Source organism: Ips typographus, linkage group LG1 (genome assembly GCF_016097725.1).
Source record: "Ips typographus isolate SLU linkage group LG1, UJ_Ityp_2.0, whole genome shotgun sequence".
Classification (NCBI taxonomy): Eukaryota; Metazoa; Arthropoda; class Insecta; order Coleoptera; family Curculionidae; genus Ips; species Ips typographus.
Window position 1 is genome coordinate 29447879 of NC_138422.1, and position 21354 is coordinate 29469232.

Below are 21354 nucleotides of genomic sequence, written 5' to 3' on the forward strand. Positions count from 1 at the left end.
TTTAAAATGGTTCAAAAAGATTCAAATCTGGTCATCTGTGAGGTTTACGTTAACTTTTGACACTGAAAATAGTCAAAAAACAGGATTTTTGAACTTTTTTTGTATTCAATTAAACACTGATAACAGTCTGAATTTTTGGACTAATTTAATTCTAAAAATTAGTGTTTAAGACTAATATCGCAGCATTTAATGCCAAAATTGTTTACTTTCATCAATGAAGATTCTGAAACTTAACTTTTACTAGAAAAAATTGTTTAAAATTAGATTTTTCAGTCTTAAAGCAAAGTGAAGCGTCTAGAAGTCAATTTAATACTGACAAAGCGTGAAATGGCATGTTTAAACCTATGGAAAATGTAAAAATAGTTTTTTAAGTCTCCTATGTCAAAAACTTGGTGAAGGTAACCGTAAAACTCGATTTTCCTAGCTGAAAGCAGTTCTAAAGCCCTAAAAATAGACCAAAGTTCTAAGAAAATCAAAAGGAAACCTGAAAAGTTAGTCTTCAAGTCAATTTTTATGAATAAAATGTCAATATACTGTATTTAAGACTATTTTCAAGACTAAAATATTGAAATGTATTTTCAATCCATGAAAACTTACTTCAAATGGAAATTCTAAGCTTTTGATGTCACTTTTCTTTGGTTTAGAGTTACTTTTTGGTGTCCAAGTCAATTTTCAAGGTTGAAATGTGTGAATTTGTAGTAAAAAATTGTAGATAAAGTAGTTTTTTATGGCTACAACCTAATTTTCACTACTAAAGTTTTTCAACTTATCTGAAAACTATAACGACTGACTACAAAGACAGTTTTTAAGCCTTTCAAGACAATTTACACAGTTTCCAAGTCAATTGCCAAAGCTAAAATCTTTCAATTTGTGAAAACTGGCTAAAGGACAATTTTTAAGCCTCTCAAGTTAATTTTCACCGTTTCAAAGTAAATTTATTCGTTTCTAAGTCAATTTTCAAAACTAAAGTCTTTCAATTTGTCTGGAAACTATGAAAACTGGCTACAAAGACATGTTTTAAGCTTCTTAAGTAAATTTTCACTGTTTTCAAGACAATTTTTAAGTTAAGTTGGGTTGATTTAGGGTCTTTGAACGTAATAACTCAATTATCTCGTAAACGAAGCTTCAAATCAGAATTTTATAAGAGGTACTTATTTTGTCAAATTAAGTAAAGTAAAAAAAACTGAAATTTTTGAAAAATATCCAGTGACGTAAAGAATCAGGCAGAAAAATGAAAACCATCTTCCTGTATCTACGCTACTGGAGAATGTTGGCAAACGTCATTCATAATAAGTATTAATTTCATAAGTGCTTGTTCCAAATTTATTTATTTATGACAAAAAACCGATTTTTTAAATTGAAATTTGAAGGACTATATTTTTCTTAGGAAGCATTTTTCAGGAAAATGACATAATGCATGTCAACTTATTTTTTAATGGGCTATGGAATGGTGAAGTATTGACATTTAAAACTGGACCACCCTGTATTTAGGGAGACATTTTTTGTCAACACTTCCACATTGAACTGAAATATTTCTATTTCAATTAGTGCTAACAATATAATTACGTCTCTACAAGTGTGGATTCCAGAGTATACAATACAATCAATAAGATGAGTGAAAGTATTGGTTTAACACATCCGATGTGTAATGAAATTAAGAATTAAAAATGCTACAGATTTCCAAAATTTCTATAATTTAATCAGTGAAATCAACTATCTCTTTAGAAATTATCTTAACAGGTTTTGCACCATTGTTCTAGTCAATTATAACAAAAGGAAATTTTTATTGTTAATTGTTTTCTCTTTTAGTTAATGTTATTTATTCTTCTTTCAGCTTGTTAAATGAGATGATAAAATTAATGATAACAAATTAGTTAATTGGTAGAAGTAGAAATCAATTTGTCTTTACAATAATAATGTATATTACTTAAATAAATATTACAATATTACTTAAATCCAGCTCTGGTTTTTATGAAATTCTTTGGTAACATTGCTGTAGATAGGAAAAAATATGAACTGTCCTTGAGACCATCCGTTTCGTGGGCAATGAACGGAACGTAATTTAAATCTACAGTGATGGAGAAAGTTTAAAAGGTTTTTTACTTTTGCACGTTGAAAACAATCTTACTGATGTACATGTTGTTCTTAAAAACAAGTTTTTCTAAATATTAGATTAAAGAAGTAAATTATCTTGAAATCCTCTGAAAATTGTTATTCGCTTTTACGTGTTTCTGATGCTGATTTGTGATTACCAAAAGAATGGCGTTGGCAAGTTAAAAGGCCTGCATTTAGGAAGAACTACTGTATCATTAGGACAAATATCATATCAAACCTTTTCTATAGAAAGATATAATGCACAAGAAGTACCAGAGAGTTTTTAAGTTTTCCAATTGACTGTCTGGATATAAATAATTCTTAGAACGTGCAAAATTTGGACAAAATAACGCCATTTCCAAATTGTTTCAACTCTGTTAACAGCTCCATAGTAATAACAATAACATCGAATAGGCAATCATCGGCAATCGACCGAATGTATTTTACTTGCTGTTTGCTTTCCAGTACACTGTCTTTTTTATAATTTGATAATGTAGGTCTATAAAAAAATTAGACATTTCTTCCGACTTTTCTTCTTCTTTGCAAAAAGTGTATACATATTAGAGATATAAATAATACATCTTTTGTATCATAGTGTGCATAGTGAATTTCAGCCAAGACAAAATGGCAAGATGTTATCAGTTAATGAGTGCTTACTAGACAACTGGATTGCATATTATAGTCTAATATTAAGCTTTAGTGACTATATACCTAAATCCCACGGAGTTAGCTTAGTATGTTGTCATATAAGTTAAGTAAGTGTAGTTTAAGCAAGTTAAGTGTAACTAAATTTCTTGTGTTTAGCGCTTCCCGGCTGATAGGAAAATTAACCCTCTTAATGAACTATAACTTCGGCAGAAGGAGATGTTTCATTATTAACGATTAGACCGTAACTAGATATAGGGAAACTTAATTCTGATTTTTGTTTCTTAAATGGTTAACAAGTTTATCGTCCACAGACCTATGTCCAACAATGGATGTGAAAGGGGTTTTTCGTGAGAACGGACGAACTGAAATATGTTGGCCAAACAAACAAAAATTAAAGTTATTTCACCTGACCAACGTAGTTCTTTCGTATACCACCGCTGTTCGACACTTTAGGGCTTTTCTAGCTGTATAAATTGTTCCCCAAAGAAAAACCCAACGCCGGATTGTATTAACACTCGAGTTGGCAATATTTCAGAAAGTTGAGGATGGGAAAATATAAGCTCTGGAAAAACTACCCGTTGATCGTGATCGATGGTCCCCGTTTGTTAAGTAAATAACAGAGTTAAAGGTTGAACTGAGTCAATTGCTAAATCAGCGTTTACTTACAAAATAAAAGAAAACTGTTTGCCTCTTGAAGTTTATTCTTTTATTTTCTGCACCAAAAAGTAATTAATTAGGAATGCACTTTTTAATCATCTCCGCAAACGGAGCATTTTATTTTTGTATACATCATAGTTCAATACAATTAGAGTTGACACTCCAAATATCCCATAAGTGATGGTAAATAATTTAATAGCGGATTTAAGGGACCAAAATAATTTGATTTAGTACAACTTACCTCAGATGAAAACAGAAATAAACTCAGAAATAACTTGGAGTTTCTTGGTAAAATTAGATATTCGGGGGTTTTTGAAGGTAGCAAATTTGATTATCAACGCAGTTTTAAACCAGCACGTAGAGGTTCTCATCTGCAGCAAATAATTTGCTTTCAAATCGACATCTTTTTTCTGGTATAGCCAAGTTACAGCTATAACCCGAATAGCCGTTCCCCAATATCTTCTATCCAAAAAAGGTATATCTAGTAAGTATCCCTAAAACAAATGGTTTCCGAGTTTTTTAAAAAAGTTGGTTGAAATAACTGTCCCAAAATGTCTCAACAGCATTTTAAGTTGAAATTAATACCTTGCCTTGGTTATCTATTATTTCTTTCTCGAAAAAATATGGAGGACCAAAATTTGAACTTGGTGCTGGTGCAGAAACTTTTTGTTTAAGTAATTTCTCACTTGTAATGAGAAATGATCTAAGGCTCCATCCTCCAAGAAGATTACAAATTGCAATCATATTTGTGCCAATTAAGTATATCTTTTTTGTTAAAAAAATATTAGAAAACCGATACTCAGATTTTTACGAGAAGAAGTTGTGCTAAATCGAATTACTTTTTCTACGACCCCTATAGAAAATAAAAAAAAAAATAAAAAAATAAATAAAAATTTTAAACTTTAAAATTTTACTAAATTTTCCTCCCTAATTTGAGAGATGAAAGTATCACTTTCACCACCTAGGGAGACTGAAAGTATTTTCCTCCCATGGGAGGAAAAGTGCCACCAGTAAAAATGATACTTTCTAAAGACAGTTTGTCACTTTCTTGACAAATTGACAAACATATTTTTAGTAACAACACCTTCTTCTAACACAGTATTTAATTGCTGCTTTTTTTCAATAAAACATAATATTGGTCGCAGAAAAAATTAGATGCGCTGGAGTAAACTGCTTTTTGCACCCTTGAACTTTGCAAAAAGTGCACTTTCCTCCCTATAGCATGCAAGTCAATATTTTGACAGAAAATTCAAAATGGCGTCCTCGGACGCCATTTTCTGTCATTTCTTGACACTACGTGAAATTTCCTTTAAAATGAGGTGCAAGTCAATATTTTGACAGAAAATTCAAAATGGCGGCCTGGTACGCTTTTTGTCAATAATTTCTTGAAAACTACGTAAGATTTCCTTTAAAATGAGGTACAAGTCAATATTTTGACAGAAAATTCAAAATGGCGGGCTGGAACGCCATTTTGTCTGTCATTTCTTGAAACTACGTGAAATTTCCTTTAAAATGAGGTGCAAGTCAATATTTTGACAGAAAATTCAAAATGGCGGCCTGGAACGCTTTTTGTCAGTAATTTCTTGAAAACTACGTGAGATTTCCTTTAAAATGAGGTACAAGTCAATATTTTGACAGAAAATTCAAAATGGCGGGCTGGAACGCCATTTTGTCTGTCATTTCTTGAAACTACGTGAAATTTCCTTTAAAATGAGGTGCAAGTCAATATTTTGACAGAAAATTCAAAATGGCGGCCTGGTACGCTTTTTGTCAATAATTTCTTGAAAACTACGTAAGATTTCCTTTAAAATGAGGTACAAGTCAATATTTTGACAAAAAATTCAAAATGGCGGCCTGGTACGCCAATTTGTCTGTCATTTCTTGAAACTACGTGAAATTTTCTTTAAAATGAGGTGCAAGTCAATATTTTGACAGAAAATTCAAAATGGCGGCCTGGTACGCTTTTTGTCAATAATTTCTTGAAAACTACGTAAGATTTCCTTTAAAATGAGGTACAAGTCAATATTTTGACAGAAAATTCAAAATGGCGGCCTGGTACGCCATTTTGTCTGTCATTTCTTGAAACTACATGAAATTTCCTTTAAAATGAGGTGCAAGTCAATATTTTGACAGAAAATTCAAAATGGCGGCCTGGTACGCTTTTTGTCAATAATTTCTTTAAACCACGTAAGATTTCCTTTAAAATGAGGTACAAGTCAATATTTTGACAGAAAATTCAAAATGGCGGGCTGGAACGCCATTTTGTCTGTCATTTCTTGAAACTACGTGAAATTTCCTTTAAAATGAGGTACAAGTCAATATTTTGACAGAAAATTCAAAATGACGGCCTCGGACGCCAATTTCTGTCATTTCTTGAAACTACGTGAAATTTCCTTTAAAATGAAGTGCAAGTCAATATTTTGACAGAAAACTCAAAATGGCGGGCTGGAACGCCATTTTGTCTGTCATTTCTTGAAACTACGTGAAATTTCCTTTAAAATGAGGTGCAAGTTGATATTTTGACAGAAAATTCAAAATGGCGGCCTCGAACTGTCAAAAAATACAACTTTTTTATTTGTCAAGTTACAGTTGACGTCTCGGTGTCATTTTATGTTAAAATTTCCCGGAAAAGACTCTGGTGCAATCGATTTTTTGATATCTCAAAAACTAACAGAGTTAGATCTAAAATTTAACATTTTAACTGTCTGTGTTAATTGGGTAAAATTTCTTTGCCAGGAACTCGGCCGGATTAAGAGATATGAAATCTGACTCAAAATATTTATTATGGTAAAGGAAATTTCATGCCCTCTAGTGGCCAAACGGTGTTATCAATCAGCTCATGGGGGGACATTTTTAGAAAGCTTGAAATCTGTTCTATCTTTTGCTTTCTATGACATTTTGACGTAACTTGTCAAATAAGGGAGTAATTTAGGGTCAAAGCAAGGTGTGTCCCAAAATATGTGATTTTAGGGTGAAATAATTTTGACGCCTTCTAGCGTCCAAACGGTGTTATCAATCAGCTCATGGGGGGACATTTTTAGAAAGCTTGAAATCTGCTCTATCTTTTGTTTTCTACGGCATTTTGACGTAACTTGTCAAATAAGGGAGTAATTTAGGGTCAAAGCAAGGTGTGTCCCAAAATATGTGATTTTAGGGTGAAATAATTTTGACGCCTTCTAGCGTCCAAACGGTGTTATCAATCAGCTCATGGGGGGACATTTTTAGAAAGCTTGAAATCTGCTCTATCTTTTGTTTTCTACGACATTTTGACGTAACTTGTCAAATAAGGGAGTAATTTAGGATCAAAGCGAGGTGTGTCCCAAAAATAATACATGAATGCCGACAACTGACACCGCAAGCAAGTCCTCACAACTCTTCCAAAGTCGCTTGTATTATTGTATGGAAGTTAACGGAGGTTATTTTGAGCCATTAATTAAATGATAACCGCTATTTGCTATTATTTCTGCAGTTAACAAAAAATAAACATAAAACGTATTTTTTATTTTTTTTGGTTTCAATTCAAAGCAAATGTACAAATAAAATAGTGCAATTAATTTCTTATGAAATACCCTTTCCAACGATGTGCCACACACTGAAATTTAAAAAAAGTTCTCCACCGCGATATTCCTGTAGTAAGACACCCTGTATAGTTTTGTCTAATGAACAATAGCGAAATAGATACAACTTTAGTGCACCCGTTTGCAGTAAATCTGGTAAAGGTCATAAAATCCACCAATTATTATCTAAGGTCAGTCTAGGTTAACTCTTTTTATAAATAGTTATCAATAATGTTAGTTTAATTGACGTTAAAATTGTACGTAGTGGTTTCATATACCTATACAGGGTGGACCATACAGAATAGGAAATCCGTAAATTGGACTTTCTATACGTAAAATAGTGATCATGCCCATAGAGAAGCAAATTTTGGCTCATGTTGTGGTATTTTGCATGTTCTCTCCAATGGTGGAATGAAATTGAATTATAATTCAAAAATGCAATTTTTGGCAAAAGTTCTTAGGCAATTTGTTAATTAGCTCCAGAAGGGTTCGAATGCATAGAGCATAATAATAAATTAAATTAGACGAAAAGAAGATTGAAAAATTAGATAATTACGAGTATAACATATTAACTTTAGGGCCTTTTCTGTCATTAGTTGCTTAATAAGCAAACTTCAAACACAATCAGAAATTGTAAGCTTTCTCTGATAAACCTAGCCTCAAAACATAATTTTCCTTTCTCCTTCAGTTAGATTGGTGAAACCAATAATTTGTTTACAGATAATATTTATTGTTGTCAGTATATGGTTAAATAAAGCATTGATTATTTGGTTAAATTCAACGATTGGCCTGCTGTTAGTCTTCTAACTCCAGAAAATGCATTTTGTACCACTTTATCTCTGTAACGCTCTAAAGGCAACATTTGTTTTAATCCCAGTTGCATCCTACGTTTTCGTAAAATAAATGAAACACATACACAAATTGTAAAATACCTAATCAACTTAAATAGCACGAGTGGCCTTCCAATTGGTCGTATCGTGTGGGCAGTTGGTTTTCATTTGAATACAGATACACCTTAATTGTACTCTCCAAAACGATGTTTAATCAGTGTAGCAACAAATTAATATATCGTGGTTTGTTACCGTATTAACAAACAACTAACCAGTACGAATTTCTGTCTCACCGCACCTAGATCGTCTCGTTTTTTCTCTCTAAATTACCAGAAAAAAATCAATGTATTCGTTCGATGTAAATTGATCAGTTTACCTTAGAACAATGCTGGGATTCAGTTAATGTTAATATTTCGTTGTGTAATCTAGTGATTGTGATCAAGTAAATCAGTGATCATGGTGGTGGTTATGAGTGTTTACAAATCTTTATTGGAACTCCTCCAAAAAGGAGTTAACGTCATGTCCTCAGTGTCTTACTACATAGCCCACACTCTACTAAATGGTAATCTTTTAAAAAGGTATTTGATGTGTTCTTTGAAGAAAAGAAGCATTAACTAACTTAATTTAAAATCTGTATTGTTTCATAAGTTGGACAGAAATCTTAATCCAATCCTTCTAATTTGAAGAAGTCCGGATTAAACGTTAATCACAGATGTTTATTTCACAATCATCCTGTTAAGAATAAGAATTGAAACAGTACTGATTGTGTAATAGAAATAAACATAGTAAATGCTGTCTTTCTTTTTCTGGTTTTGAACTGATAGACAAATGATTTTGTTGTTATAGTGTTATTGTTATCCTCGATAATCATTTTTCCACATGTCAAATCAAATTAAACTAATCGTTATTAGAACTACTAAATCTGTTTTAATTTTATGTTTTTTAACGATTGATTGATACTGGACAACATTCAGTGGATGATTTAAAGTTCAAAAACAAAATTTAATTTTTAGTCTTTTCCTGTAATGTTTTGTCCGAGGGGAGAGGGGACATTTTAGGAATTAATGGGCATTACTGGAGGACATTGGTATTTTGAAAACTATTAATAGAATTGGAAACGTCTAAATTATATTATAAAAAAAAATCATAAAATATTTTTTTCTATACCATTAAAATCTACCATTCAAATTTAAACATAAATAAAGTTTGGTAATTTCAATGTATTTTGTTGGAATACAATGAAAAATTATGAATTTTGTAATTTTACTTTTAAAAATTTTAACGTTCTCTAGCGACCAAACTGTACCACTAACCCATCAACTTTTATACGTCCATAGAAAGCTTATTTCATTGGCTATTTATTGGCATATAAAAGTGTATACAAAGTGTGGAAAATAAGCTAGTTATTAACGATTGAACAAAAGAATGCACCAAAAAAGTTATGAAAAAATTTGTCAATTTTGACACCCTCTAGCGGCCAAACCTATCAACCCAAGTTGGAGAATTTTTAGAAAGGTCTCCATTGACGTATAAAACTCTAGCAAAAATAGTGCAATTAAGCGGGTTTTTGAATATTAAACAAACGGATACACCAAAAAAATTGGTCAAAGTTAACGCCCTTTAGTGGCCAAACGGTACCACTAACCAACCGACTTTTCTACGTCAATGGAAAGCTCATTTCATTGGCTGCCCATCGACATATAAAAGTATATACAAAGTTTTACAAATACGCGTTTATTTACGGTTTACAGACAGGGTGCCCCAGAAACACTTTTTGACTGGTTAAGGGCTAATTTGACCATGGAAAATTAAGAAAACACGGTTGCATGAGCTACTAGGTTGACTACGATGTAATGTATAGAAATTTCTTGAAAAACCGATTTTGCAAATGACAATTTTCGTAAGGGTCAAATTTGTCTGAAAAGCCACCACTATTCCAATAGGTTTTGCGTTATGTTGGCCACTTAGTGCAAGCGAAAATCGACTTTTTTGGTTTTATTTCTACAGTTTTGCTACGGTTCTAAAATTGACACTCACTGTGCTGGGTTTGTGCCAAATATCAGGGCCGTACCTAACCGTTTTAAAAAAAATCCCTCAAAGAAGTGGTTACAGTCAAGAAAAACGTTTAGTTAGCTTTGGAGCCCTCTGGCGGCCAAACAAAGCACCCTATCAACACAAACGACCATATTTTTGGAAAGCCTATTATATTTTCTATCCATTGACATATTAAAAGTCTATACAAAATGTGGCAAATAAACGAGTTGTTTGACAATAAAAACAGTTTTCACTGAATTTGACAGCTACTACTTTAACCTTCAATAACTCGATAATTTTGACAGTTACAGGGTGGTTCAATGTATCAATTTAAAGAATAAATTTTTCAAATAAGTGACCTAATACAAACTCAACCACTCTTAGAACAAACCTTAAATAACACGACAAAACAAAAACCAAGAAAAAAACGTTTCCTGATATGCATAAATTAAAATTATTGTTTTGGAGACTGACATAAAACGGCAAATATCTCAGAAACGGATACAGAAAAGTGTATGCCATTAATACACGGAATATGTCTAGAATTTGTCGTAGAATCTAAAAATGCAATAATATACAAGGTGTCCCATTTAAACTAAGCAACAGTTGATATCTACTTCCGGTTAAATCGTTGCACGCATATTTTCTTATTTTTACTTCTTTTTTAAGTAAAAAAGGTATTTTTAGACTCTCCAGTCGTGGTAATTCTGAAAATTAGTGGGCATTGTTAGGTTAGGTTGGGTCAGTTATTGGGAATTATTAGGAATTACTGGGCATTACAAGGAATTAGTGTACAAAATTGTACTCAGCGGTTTACCCCTCGGTTTTGTCATTACAGGACTAAACTCGTTCACAAACAAAAACAAGACAAAGAAAGGCAAGAATCAGACAATTTCAATTGGAACACAACAGAATAGATAAAGATTTACATTTTATCATTACATCAATTAAGTGAATAGAGAAAAGATTCACTTATTTGATGTAACAAATTATGACACTTTTTTAAATAAATGACAGACAGCATTCATTTGTAACGTTTTTCAGCCTTTTTTTGTTAAATAGATTCATGAGAAGTGCGTTACGAAAATTATGGTTTACAACTTTGTATTCCAACCACAAACAAAAAACTGACTAAAAAAATGTAAATAAACAAACCGGAATGATTGGAGAATTTGTCTCGACCAAGCAGCATATCCAAGAATTATTGTTTAGTCGCGAGTGTTTAAACTACTCTGATTTTTTAGTTTTTAATATGATATTTTCAAAAATATGTCAATCTGTGGTTAGTTTTGTTCAGAAGAAAATTTGTGCAATTTCCCAGACTGCTCAGGGTTTTATTTCTGGTAACAGAGCAACAAGGCAATCTTTTATCATTTGAAATTGATATTAAATTAGTCTGTCCAAATTATAGCTTATTTCATACATGAATATATGCCAAAACACATGCATAATATTAGTGCATTTGGCTTTGATTATGCAAACTTGTAACACTAAACGAAATCGATAAATCTTAATTAGACAGTTATTTACCCAACAAGCGAAGCTTCCTGTTAGAACATTTAGCGACATTTATTCAATCAATAATTTTATTGTACGAATTCATCAATAATTTGAAATACTATAGATTGCTAAAACACTGAAAAAGCCTTTTTGGGGCAAATTGATAGGAGTTTTTGTAATTATTTATTTTTTGCATGGTTTATTTTTTTAAGCTTTATTTTTATTTGCTTTTTGGTTATTTTACTTTTCTTTATGCAGAATTTCCCACCCTCTCGGGCGATTTGGACATGGAGGTGGCGAGTATCCCCCTTAGCAGGGGACTCCCACCTCCCAATCACAAACCAAGCAAAAAGGAGGCAAAACTCATGCAACAAAAACTGGAAAAACTCGCTCGGATTAATATACATTTGCAGGGTAAGAATGGTTTTTTTTTTAATTTTTTGGTTTCAATTCGGGAAATGTATGGCAAAAGCCAAAGTAAATGCGATGACGTAAGAATGTAATAGTACATAATAGTAAATGTTATGAATTTCAGGTTTTGTTTTGTTTATATTCAAAACATTTACCTTTGTATTACATTGTTACCGCATTTACTTTCATTTTCCCATATAAAATACAAAAGATGGATAAATATATAAATTGTATTTTTCAAAATGCTCAAATTGACTCGGTTAAAGCGGTACTAGCTCTGATTTCCATGCAGAAACAATCACTTTACGCCCTAGTGTTTTGGATCGTTGTTACGGTCCAATTCTCAGAGCAACGGGTGGTAAACAAAAGCCCTTATATTATGTTTTATTATACGACCTGTAAATATTCACATAATGTTTATTTGCATCTGGGTTTCTATGATCGAAACAATCAGTTTACACCCTGTGTCTTTATAAGTCCCCCCCTGTCATAAGTGTTACTGATTTGCTCGGGCTGAAAGAAGAACTATATCCTTAACCAAACCATGTGCGTAATGTTCTTCTTTCAGCCCTCTAAGCCTAAATAACTATCAGTCAGTGGCTTAAAACCTCTTGAAAATTGATTTCAGTGTTTTTTTTTTAAGATTATGTTAATAATTTAAACATAATTGCTTTCTCTTTTTCTGAGACAAATTTTACAACTAACTAACTGTATAGTTCAGTCGTTGAACTAAATTTCCCATTTGAACAATTCAATCAACGTCATCGCTTCCTTTGCTAGCTTTCCGGTAAGTCGACCGCTGTAAGCGAAACTTTTCCGTGTATACGAAGTGGAAATGGCGTCGTTCTTATTTTTTTTTTGGTTGTCGAGTAATGGAATGTTCGAAAAAGCAATTTAGTTTTATTGGCAATGTTCTCTCGGCAACGCAATATAAGTGTTTCTTTTGACAGTGTCAATTTAGTTAATATCAAACAGAATTAAGCGCTCTTTTGATTTACCTGATCGTTTCTGTTCTTAGTTTTTATTGTTTTATTTTATTTCAGCGCTTTTCTCGGCCGTGGAATGTGGACATTTGGAAAAGGCGAGAACGATCTTAGAATCAACAGATGCTGATGTTAACAGGTAATAATATGAAGAAATTTTTCAACGATTGGTTTAAGTACAGTACACATATTAAGTCTACTTCAGTGTGTTAATCTATTTAGAAATGTTTATTAAGAAAGTTAAACAAGAATACCAAAATTTGCTTTGTGTACATCCTAGAATAACATGTAAAGCATATAATAGCATACTAGAATGGTTTGCTTTGTAGAAGAAGAAAAAAGTGTTTGACTATTTTCCTCTCATTGGAGATTATGATTTAAAGTTTAATTATTTTTTCGTTAAAACTATTTTACTCTCACATCTGTTTGATGCATTCAAGCAAATTTGCCATTTAGGCATATTTTAGATACAAAAAATACATTTGCAAGTTTTGCTTGCAATGTAATTCTTAAAGTAAAAAAATGAAACATTTTACTTTTCAACTTCTATTAAAATTGTTACTTATTTATGATTTTATGTGATTTTTCTAAAATTGACAATTTGGCAATGTCGCCGTAATGTGATCGTTTTTAAAGATTAATTATGATTTGGCAACATTGTAAAAATTTCGTACTAAATTTGTAGAATTATGAAAAACAGAATTTGGCAACATTTTGAATATAAGCTAAATGAGAAAAAAGATCAGTTTGGCAACGTTCTTCTTTTTCTTCTTCATCTGCCTTACCCGTAAAGTGCCCAAAAACAAAAATTCAATTTTCTTTCAACAGAAATATTTCGATCCCGTTAATTGTTTTCAACAATTACCGCAGTTTCATTCATAAAACGGTTAATAATCTAATCGTTTTTTGATTCGCCTGAACATTTTGCTTTTTTTGACACTCTAGAAGCTTATTTTCTATCAAAGGCGTTTAAAATATACAAAGGAAACGAATCATATACCGTTATAAATTGTATAATGTGCTATGGACTTTTTAAGGGTATTATGGATTAAAAAAGTGCTGTTTGTTCTATATTACTTTCAAAATTATATCTTGAACCACATGTGCTCTCAATCTCATAACGATCATTTATTCTAGTTAGATTTACAAAGCAATACTTGTGTTAGGAAACTCAAATAATTCACGTTTGTGACTTTTAACACTTGGTAAACGTGTTTGACGAGTATTTATGGTAATTAAGAAAGGGTGGATCACGTAATAATCACTGTTCCTAATGCTTTAGCTTTATAACTGTCGAAGCAAAATTACCTTATTTGGAGATTTGAGATTATTTAACATTTTTGTTTTTCGACCCAGACAGCTAATTGAGTTGTTTTTAATTAAAAGCAAATTGCTTATCTGTATATAATTATTGGTTTTATGTCAAAACAAGAGAATTAAGTTTTGTTTTTTTTTTTAGTTTACAAGGTATTTCAAAATGACACAAGTCTATTATTTATCGTCGTTTTCTGTAATTTATACCAACTCTGTTAATAAGTCTAGTACATCAACCACTTTCTAGTACTTACAGTAATAAAATCTATTTAGTACAATACACTATTACTTGTTTTAGTGTTAATTCCGACCGATTATCTCCATTGGACATTGCAGTTCTCAGCAATAACAAACCTATGGCCAGGATGCTGATCTCATTTGGAGCCAAAGATGGAAACCAATGTAAGTGAAATTATTACAAACAAGTACAGACTAATTCATTATTTTCTTTCAAACTTTATTAAATAACTCTTCTTCTCAACTGCTACATCTTCTGTAGTTTCTCAACCAAAATCCCAATACACATGTATAACCAACTGTATTTGATGTGTTAGTATACATATGCAGGGTAGTGTATATTATTTTCGCTTTTTCGAGAAAAAATCTTATATCGAAGTTTTTAATAACCTAAATTTGGCTAATCTGAATATGATTTCAACGAGATCTGGAACGCTATCCAATTAAAATTTTAGGGGTTCAATTATTCAACCCAGTAAAGAGGGATTGTAAAACGAGCAAATATGCGCGGAAAATCTGACTGATAAAAAATGTTGTTTATCAAAGCAACTATAATGTAATAAGTAGATGAATAACAAGTTGAAGTTCAAAATTGTTTCAACGTTTATTAATTAAAACAAAAATAACTTTTCCAGAATAGTGTAACTCAAACTATGAATATTAATTGCTGCAGTCAGCTACTTCTTGATTTTCCTTTCTAATTATTTCCGTTCCTATCTTCAGACTAAAAACTTTTTGATCTAAAACTAAAACTTTGAAGGATTATGTAGATAAAATAATTGGATAGCCGCTAATGAGAACTTTCGACATAATAGAGTTGTGAGTATTTAAAATTTGGTTAATCAACATCCGCTTTGAAAGTTTGATAATGACATTTTTTAGTAGAGTGCAAAAGTGAACTTTTTAACTACATAATTTTTTTGGTATTCAGTTCCTACGTCAGAAAAGCTCGGTTCGCATCTAAGGCACATTCTATGCGAAGCAGAAATGCGACTACAAGAACTAGGTGGGCTACTCGAAGAACCATTAGAAGGACATAACACCAGAGCTTCGTTTTCAAGCATGTTAAGTGCCGGATCATCTTCGTCAATGACAGGTAAAGTTTACCAGTAGATGTTATGTAAAAGTAAAAACTTGACCCACTGTGTATCTGATACGACATTGAAAGCCAGCTGAATGGAAATGTCGTGGTATCGCTTTAAGTCAACCAACCTACGTTCAATGTCTTGTATTGTTGCTAAATATAATGTAATTAAGGTGTATGGATTTTTATTGGATTTATTTACGATCAGTTTGCATAAACCTCATCTTGATTTCATTTTGTGATGTCTTGGAGAATTTGTTCACTTATATTTAGTATAGTGGCGTGAAATAGTAAAGTGCTTAACTTGTAAGAACTGGATGATTGTTTTGTGTTCAGTAAGTAAGTCTATACAAAACTGTGCTAAACGTTTGTCCTAAAGTACGCTAACTACTTAAACATTTTTTGAGTACCTACTAATCAAAACAGATCAATTAAAAACAGAATTGTTTTTAAAACACAATGTTAATTCCATTAACACTTTTATAAATAATTTGTTGTTAGAAACAGCATAGTGTCTGCAACTAAACAAATGCTAATAAAAACCTAAATAAGAGTTGGCATACTATATTACAATAGTTTTAAAATAACGTATATTTTTCTTTACAATTTGACACACAATATCATTAATATCATGGATAAAGAAACATTCTAACTTAATGTTCTCGGCATGTACAGATGTAACTAATGCACATCCCCTTGGTCACACTATTACAAAATAGCTTTCAATAATGTTTTGATTAATGGCACGTTTTCCTGGTAATAAATTTCGACGAGAGTATTGGTAGCTTGATAGTTGGTAGTGCTGTCTTGGGCCACAAAAAGTAATGTTTTTTAACAATCTTTACGGACAAATTGATGCTTAATCGAACTTTTTTGCTGCGCTTAGCAGCGTTTGAGCGGCTATTCTCTCATGGAAAGAGTGAAAATGGATTACTTTCCTACAATAATAGCATTCATTCAATTGAAAATTTTTTAATTAACTTACTGTTCTCAAAACCTCCACAAACCTTGGTGGCACAGAGTTATATTAATTATTATTGTTATTTAGCGGTTATTGAAAGACTTCAAAAATTAAAAATATTTTTTTTTAGGATGTGCCGGTGGTGATACAGAAAAACAAGCACTGGCCTGGGGCCGGAAGGCCAAAACTCTTAAACGTCTAGTTCTCGGATTCACTCAGGCTCGACCACCAGATGTACCATCCTTAGTAGCTGCTGATATCACCGGAAAAACCACAGTCACTGTACGGCTTGGTGAACCTGCTTGCCATGATTCACCTATAACAACCAAATTTCTTGGTAGGTTTCATATTGATACATCTTAACATATTTTAGACATTATCTACATTCTACAAAAAAAAATTGAAGCAGAAAGGAACAAGGATGATAATCCGGCGACACGTGTTTCCTTTCATACAGATGGAGTTACGTGTCTGATGAAGTAAAAAAGCAGAAACACGTGCCGCCGGGTTATCACCCTTGTTCCTTTCTGCTTCACTTTTTTTTTGCGAAATTTACCCAAAAAAACACTTTCCTGTCATTCATTACATCCTCGTTAAACTCTGCCATGATTATCATTTAAATTTTTAATCCGCTAAAACTTTTTAGTTAACTTATAGGCACAATGGCTCCTAATGTTCCCACACAACACAATGACATCTTAAAAATGTCCTAAATGGCCCTAATCTTTCTACTTGGTAGTACTTATTATGGTTTTCACTTGTGGTCAATGGGTTTCTCCAGTTGATTAGTTCTGTTATCCTGTTTTTTGGATTCAATCAAATGAGTGTTGTCCCAGAGTTGTTCAAATTACCTGCCGACCATTTGACTGAGGCATATTTTCTATTCCACCAAACACGACTAAATCTCTTTCAAGTTCATCATCAAATTATTGTGCCTAATTGCTTCCAGTATATCGTCAAAGTATTGTTTGTTATGATATCGATCATGTGCAGTAGATTATAATGACAAGATATGCTTTTCCTTTATACTGTCCATTTATTTAAATAAACAGACAAACAAACACTAAATTTAATACTGACAAAGCAAAGCTTGAATCAATATTGACCGTTCAAGAACAATTTCGATAAACTGATGAAATCCTGATCGTGTGAGCTCTTATTGCTCTAACAATATTGTATCGAATAACCAAATTGCTACTTATCTCGCATTAAATTTATATTGCGTCCCTTATCAGATCACGACAAAATACAATGAACTGCGTGAATATAATTTTGATGATGCTACTGAGAATTAAAACAAACCATTATCTCTTAATTACACGATAGGTTGTATTATCTTGACTGGCAGATATCTGAAACTTAGTATATTTCCTGTTGCTTACGGAATCACTTGTTTTTCGCTATATTCTCAGTGAATTATGCCCACCTACAAGATCAAACCGGTAGAAATGAAAGTCTCAAGTAAGAGAAAATTGTTCTGTTCTAGATGTACCATTATTACATCAAAAATGTTAACTCACTACATTTAGCAAAATACTAAAAGTATAATCAAATTGAGTTCCTAAATTTGATATTTAAAAAAGAATTGCTAGAGGCGTGTATGGTGGTTTTTCACAAAAACGGGATGTTTTCACTGATTTTTTTAAATATTATACTATTTGTAGTACGTCGTGCTACAATAAATTCATTTTTCTAATTTTGGCATATAAAGTGACACTTTTCAAAACTGATTAAAGTGACAAAACGTTTCACTTTATGTAACTAGTTATGAAAAGTTCATCACTCCCTGTTTTTATGCTTTTCCGTAGAAACATATGGGCGACATCCATCATAACATGTCGTTGTCACTGTTTATACAAGCTGCTATGAAAGTGAATATTTGTGTTAAATCACTTTAAAAGATGGTTTTTATCGCTTTTTGGTCAAAATTAGAAAAAATTATGTATGCAACACGTTTCGAAAATGCCTTATTGTGTAACTCATTCAAATTGTAGGACCTCGCTGCGCTCTCCCTACAAACATTCATTCGTTACACAAAATCGATCTTTTCGTAACTGGTTACATAAATAGCTATTTTTTAAAATCTTAGATGACTAAGTCATAAGCAAATCCAATAAGCAACTGGTCCACAAGTTCCAAGTCAGGAGAGAGAAAATGCTCTTTTCTTCTTTTTTCTTGTATTTTAGACAACCATTTGACTAATCTAAAAACATAACAGTTTATTAGGTGTTTGCTTGAATGACCTGTTTCATAATTATAAATTGTATTTCTATGTTAATATTATTATTTTGGTATATGCTATTGTCATGATTATTATCATCCTGAAAATGTGATTTACTCAAATCTCCCTCACCTCCTAGTTGCATGATAACTGGCATCAGATTCACCCTGACCATTCATTCTAATAATCTAGTAAATAAAGAAAATTTAAATAAATAAGCTTAAATAAAAATTCTATAATAGGGATGCCAAGTTATTTTTAAGGTAAATAACTAAACCTATCTAACTTACTTTCTACCTAAAAATCCTGCTTCTAAATATATCATTGAAACTACAAATATCTTTTGTAATACAAAAAATTACAAACTGCTTACAACTAATACTCTTCGTCAAAGAGTCCAAATTGTCCAAAATAAACCGTCAGTTGACCAATCTTCTTCTTTTCCGTTGAGGTGGATTTTTAACTGCAAAGACAGTATCTCGGTAACAGCCGGGAGGCCTCCTCGGTTATCGATTTAACCACTTCTGGAATACTCTGGTCCTCTATCACAATCTGCTCCATGTCATAACGTGGACTAGACGGTACAATTGCTGGTAGCACTCGGTATTACACCCAGTAACTTCCGTTCCGGAAGGAAAAAGCTTTCTAAGATCCCCTGATCTTCAATAGTCTGATTTTTGCTCGAATTTTTTAGAAAACTGACTTTCCAGCTCTCATTAAAAGTCTCTCTTGACAATCAACAACCAAAAAAACCTTTTTTCCCACCCTCTACCTCCACGTACCACCTTTTTCCCCTCCTTTGAAGTTCATCAAGTAATACTGTTAATTTTCTTAATAACTACATACAATCCTACTAAAACTAACTATGGTAAACACTTGACATCCCTACAAAAATGTACCTTTTCTATAAATTAAATAAATAAATATTCTTTATTTTCTTGAAAAAAAATCCTTATTTTCCAGACACTATATTACCACTATAAGCAAGTTGCAAATCCATATATGAAACGTAGTTTAAGACCTGCTTTAAACTCATAATGTTTCAAATCATAAAAAATTCACAATCACAATTTGTGCAAAAGAATTATGTAACACTTACGTACTTTTTTTAGTACAATGGTCCACTCGTCCAGACTTTTCTATAATATCGGGCCATGAACTGCTAACCGACATGTCCAATCTGCGCTGCCAAATAGAATTAACGCAGGGTAGACGTTACTATTTTCGGGCTTGTTGTGGCAATCTCAAGGGTTATGGTATGTTTCGGTCCTGCACACCATCATCAATCATACCGTCCACCTGGCGTGATATCGAACAAAAAGAACCTAGGTGAACATATTGTTAAACCAGTTTTACTAGCACTGCAATGATAGCTTTTGCAGGTTTATGGAAAGCAACCAACATTTAGATCAACTAATAGAAGAAGTGCGACAGTTCCGACCTTCCACTGAAATGCTGGATTCAGCTGGCCAAGTCCAAAGGAGGACTCAAAGGAAAAAAACAACAATAAAGCAGTTATTTACTGCAGCTAGCAAATTTCAAAAAAATCTTAAAAGGTACGTTTCACTAATGTGACGCTTTCTTCTTAATTGATAATTGGTTGATTTACTTTTAGGGGAATATATTTGGCTTGCATCCTCTACCACGAAGATAAAGTGTTGGTAACCAACGAAGAATTCTTACCTGTGATAGAAATTGACGAAACATTTCCAAGTTGTATTAATAGCGATCTCTATTGGCTGATGCGTGTGGCTAATACTTGGGACGATACCAAGTGTCTAAAATCCGTAATGGAGGAACACACCTCATCCACTCTACACTTTAGAACAAAATTGTTGCTTGCTGCGCTTCAGATGCAGTCAGCGTTATGTTTACAGGTAGGAAATTAAACTGCTCGTCAAAAAGAATGGGATAGCAAAATTTTTGCTCTTTTTTGAGCGGCTGCTTCTTCAAATTGATTTACTTGATTCTAATAATTTTTTTGAGGATTAAAAGGTATTTTCTTCCTCTTTCTTTTGACCTAAATGATCTTTTTGAAAGGTGCCACGGATCCGAGTATACAGGGTGTGACTGAGGTGTAGTCAAAAAATGAAAAATTCGGTATAACGCCATTTCTCGCAAAAAATTTTTGTACGTTTTACAATAGCCTTAATCGAGTCTTGCGGTCAATATCTCTAAACGTTTTCGCCAGTTTGGCGATTAAAGGCCGTTTACAAAATTTATTGCAAAATTTTTACAATGTGGTTACTTCTGATTATCTTGTTTAAAATTAAACAATTTCTTTAGATCTTTTGTGGAAGAAGAGCGGGATTAGCAAGTTTACACTTAAAACTACCCAATTTAAGTAAAAAACATACACTGCGAGATACAGGGTGACCCAAAAAAATTTGAAAAGAAAATCATATGTTTTATCATAAATCTTAGCATGTTTAGTCATTTTAATGGAAAATAATGATATTGGATAGAGAAGCACACTATTGGTTTAGTAATCCAATTCATATCTCTAGACATTTTCGCCAGTTTGGCGATTAAGGGGCGATATTAAAAAAATGGTTCTTTTTAATTCTCTTGTTTTAAATTCGAAATTATTGAATTTAAAACAAGATTAGCAAAATTACATTTCAATTCACCCATTTTAGGTGAACATTTATAAACCGCAAACCTTTATAAACAGAGTGGATTAAAAAATCATACAACAGATAAATCAAATGTTTTACCATACAAATAAAACATGTATCTTTATTCGGTAAATTTAATCGAAAATAATGGTTTTTAATTTAAAAAAAACCAAGTCCACAGCATTCATATCCGATGACTTTGCGG

At 32.2% G+C, this 21354-nt stretch overlaps 1 protein-coding gene across 14 annotated transcripts in view; it reads left to right on the forward strand.

The window, feature by feature from the left end:
* The window catches only part of wake (ankyrin repeat and fibronectin type III domain containing protein wide awake), a 71109-nt gene that overhangs the window by 40419 nt on the left and 9336 nt on the right, over positions 1 to 21354 (forward strand). For 9 of the 14 annotated variants that reach the window (XM_081990411.1, XM_081990382.1, XM_081990391.1 and 6 more), the window contains 8 exons: positions 11579 to 11734; positions 12775 to 12853; positions 14327 to 14430; positions 15197 to 15361; positions 16441 to 16647; positions 19644 to 19860; positions 19914 to 20087; positions 20147 to 20408. In XM_081990411.1, coding sequence (XP_081846537.1) covers positions 11579 to 11734; positions 12775 to 12853; positions 14327 to 14430; positions 15197 to 15361; positions 16441 to 16647; positions 19644 to 19860; positions 19914 to 20087; positions 20147 to 20408 — 1364 coding nt within the window. Of the gene's footprint in view, positions 1 to 8071; positions 8349 to 11005; positions 11164 to 11578; positions 11735 to 12774; positions 12854 to 14326; positions 14431 to 15196; positions 15362 to 16440; positions 16648 to 19643; positions 19861 to 19913; positions 20088 to 20146; positions 20409 to 21354 lie in introns of those variants that run through there. The other 5 variants (XM_081990401.1, XM_081990470.1, XM_081990429.1 and 2 more) reach the window with 4 other exon arrangements.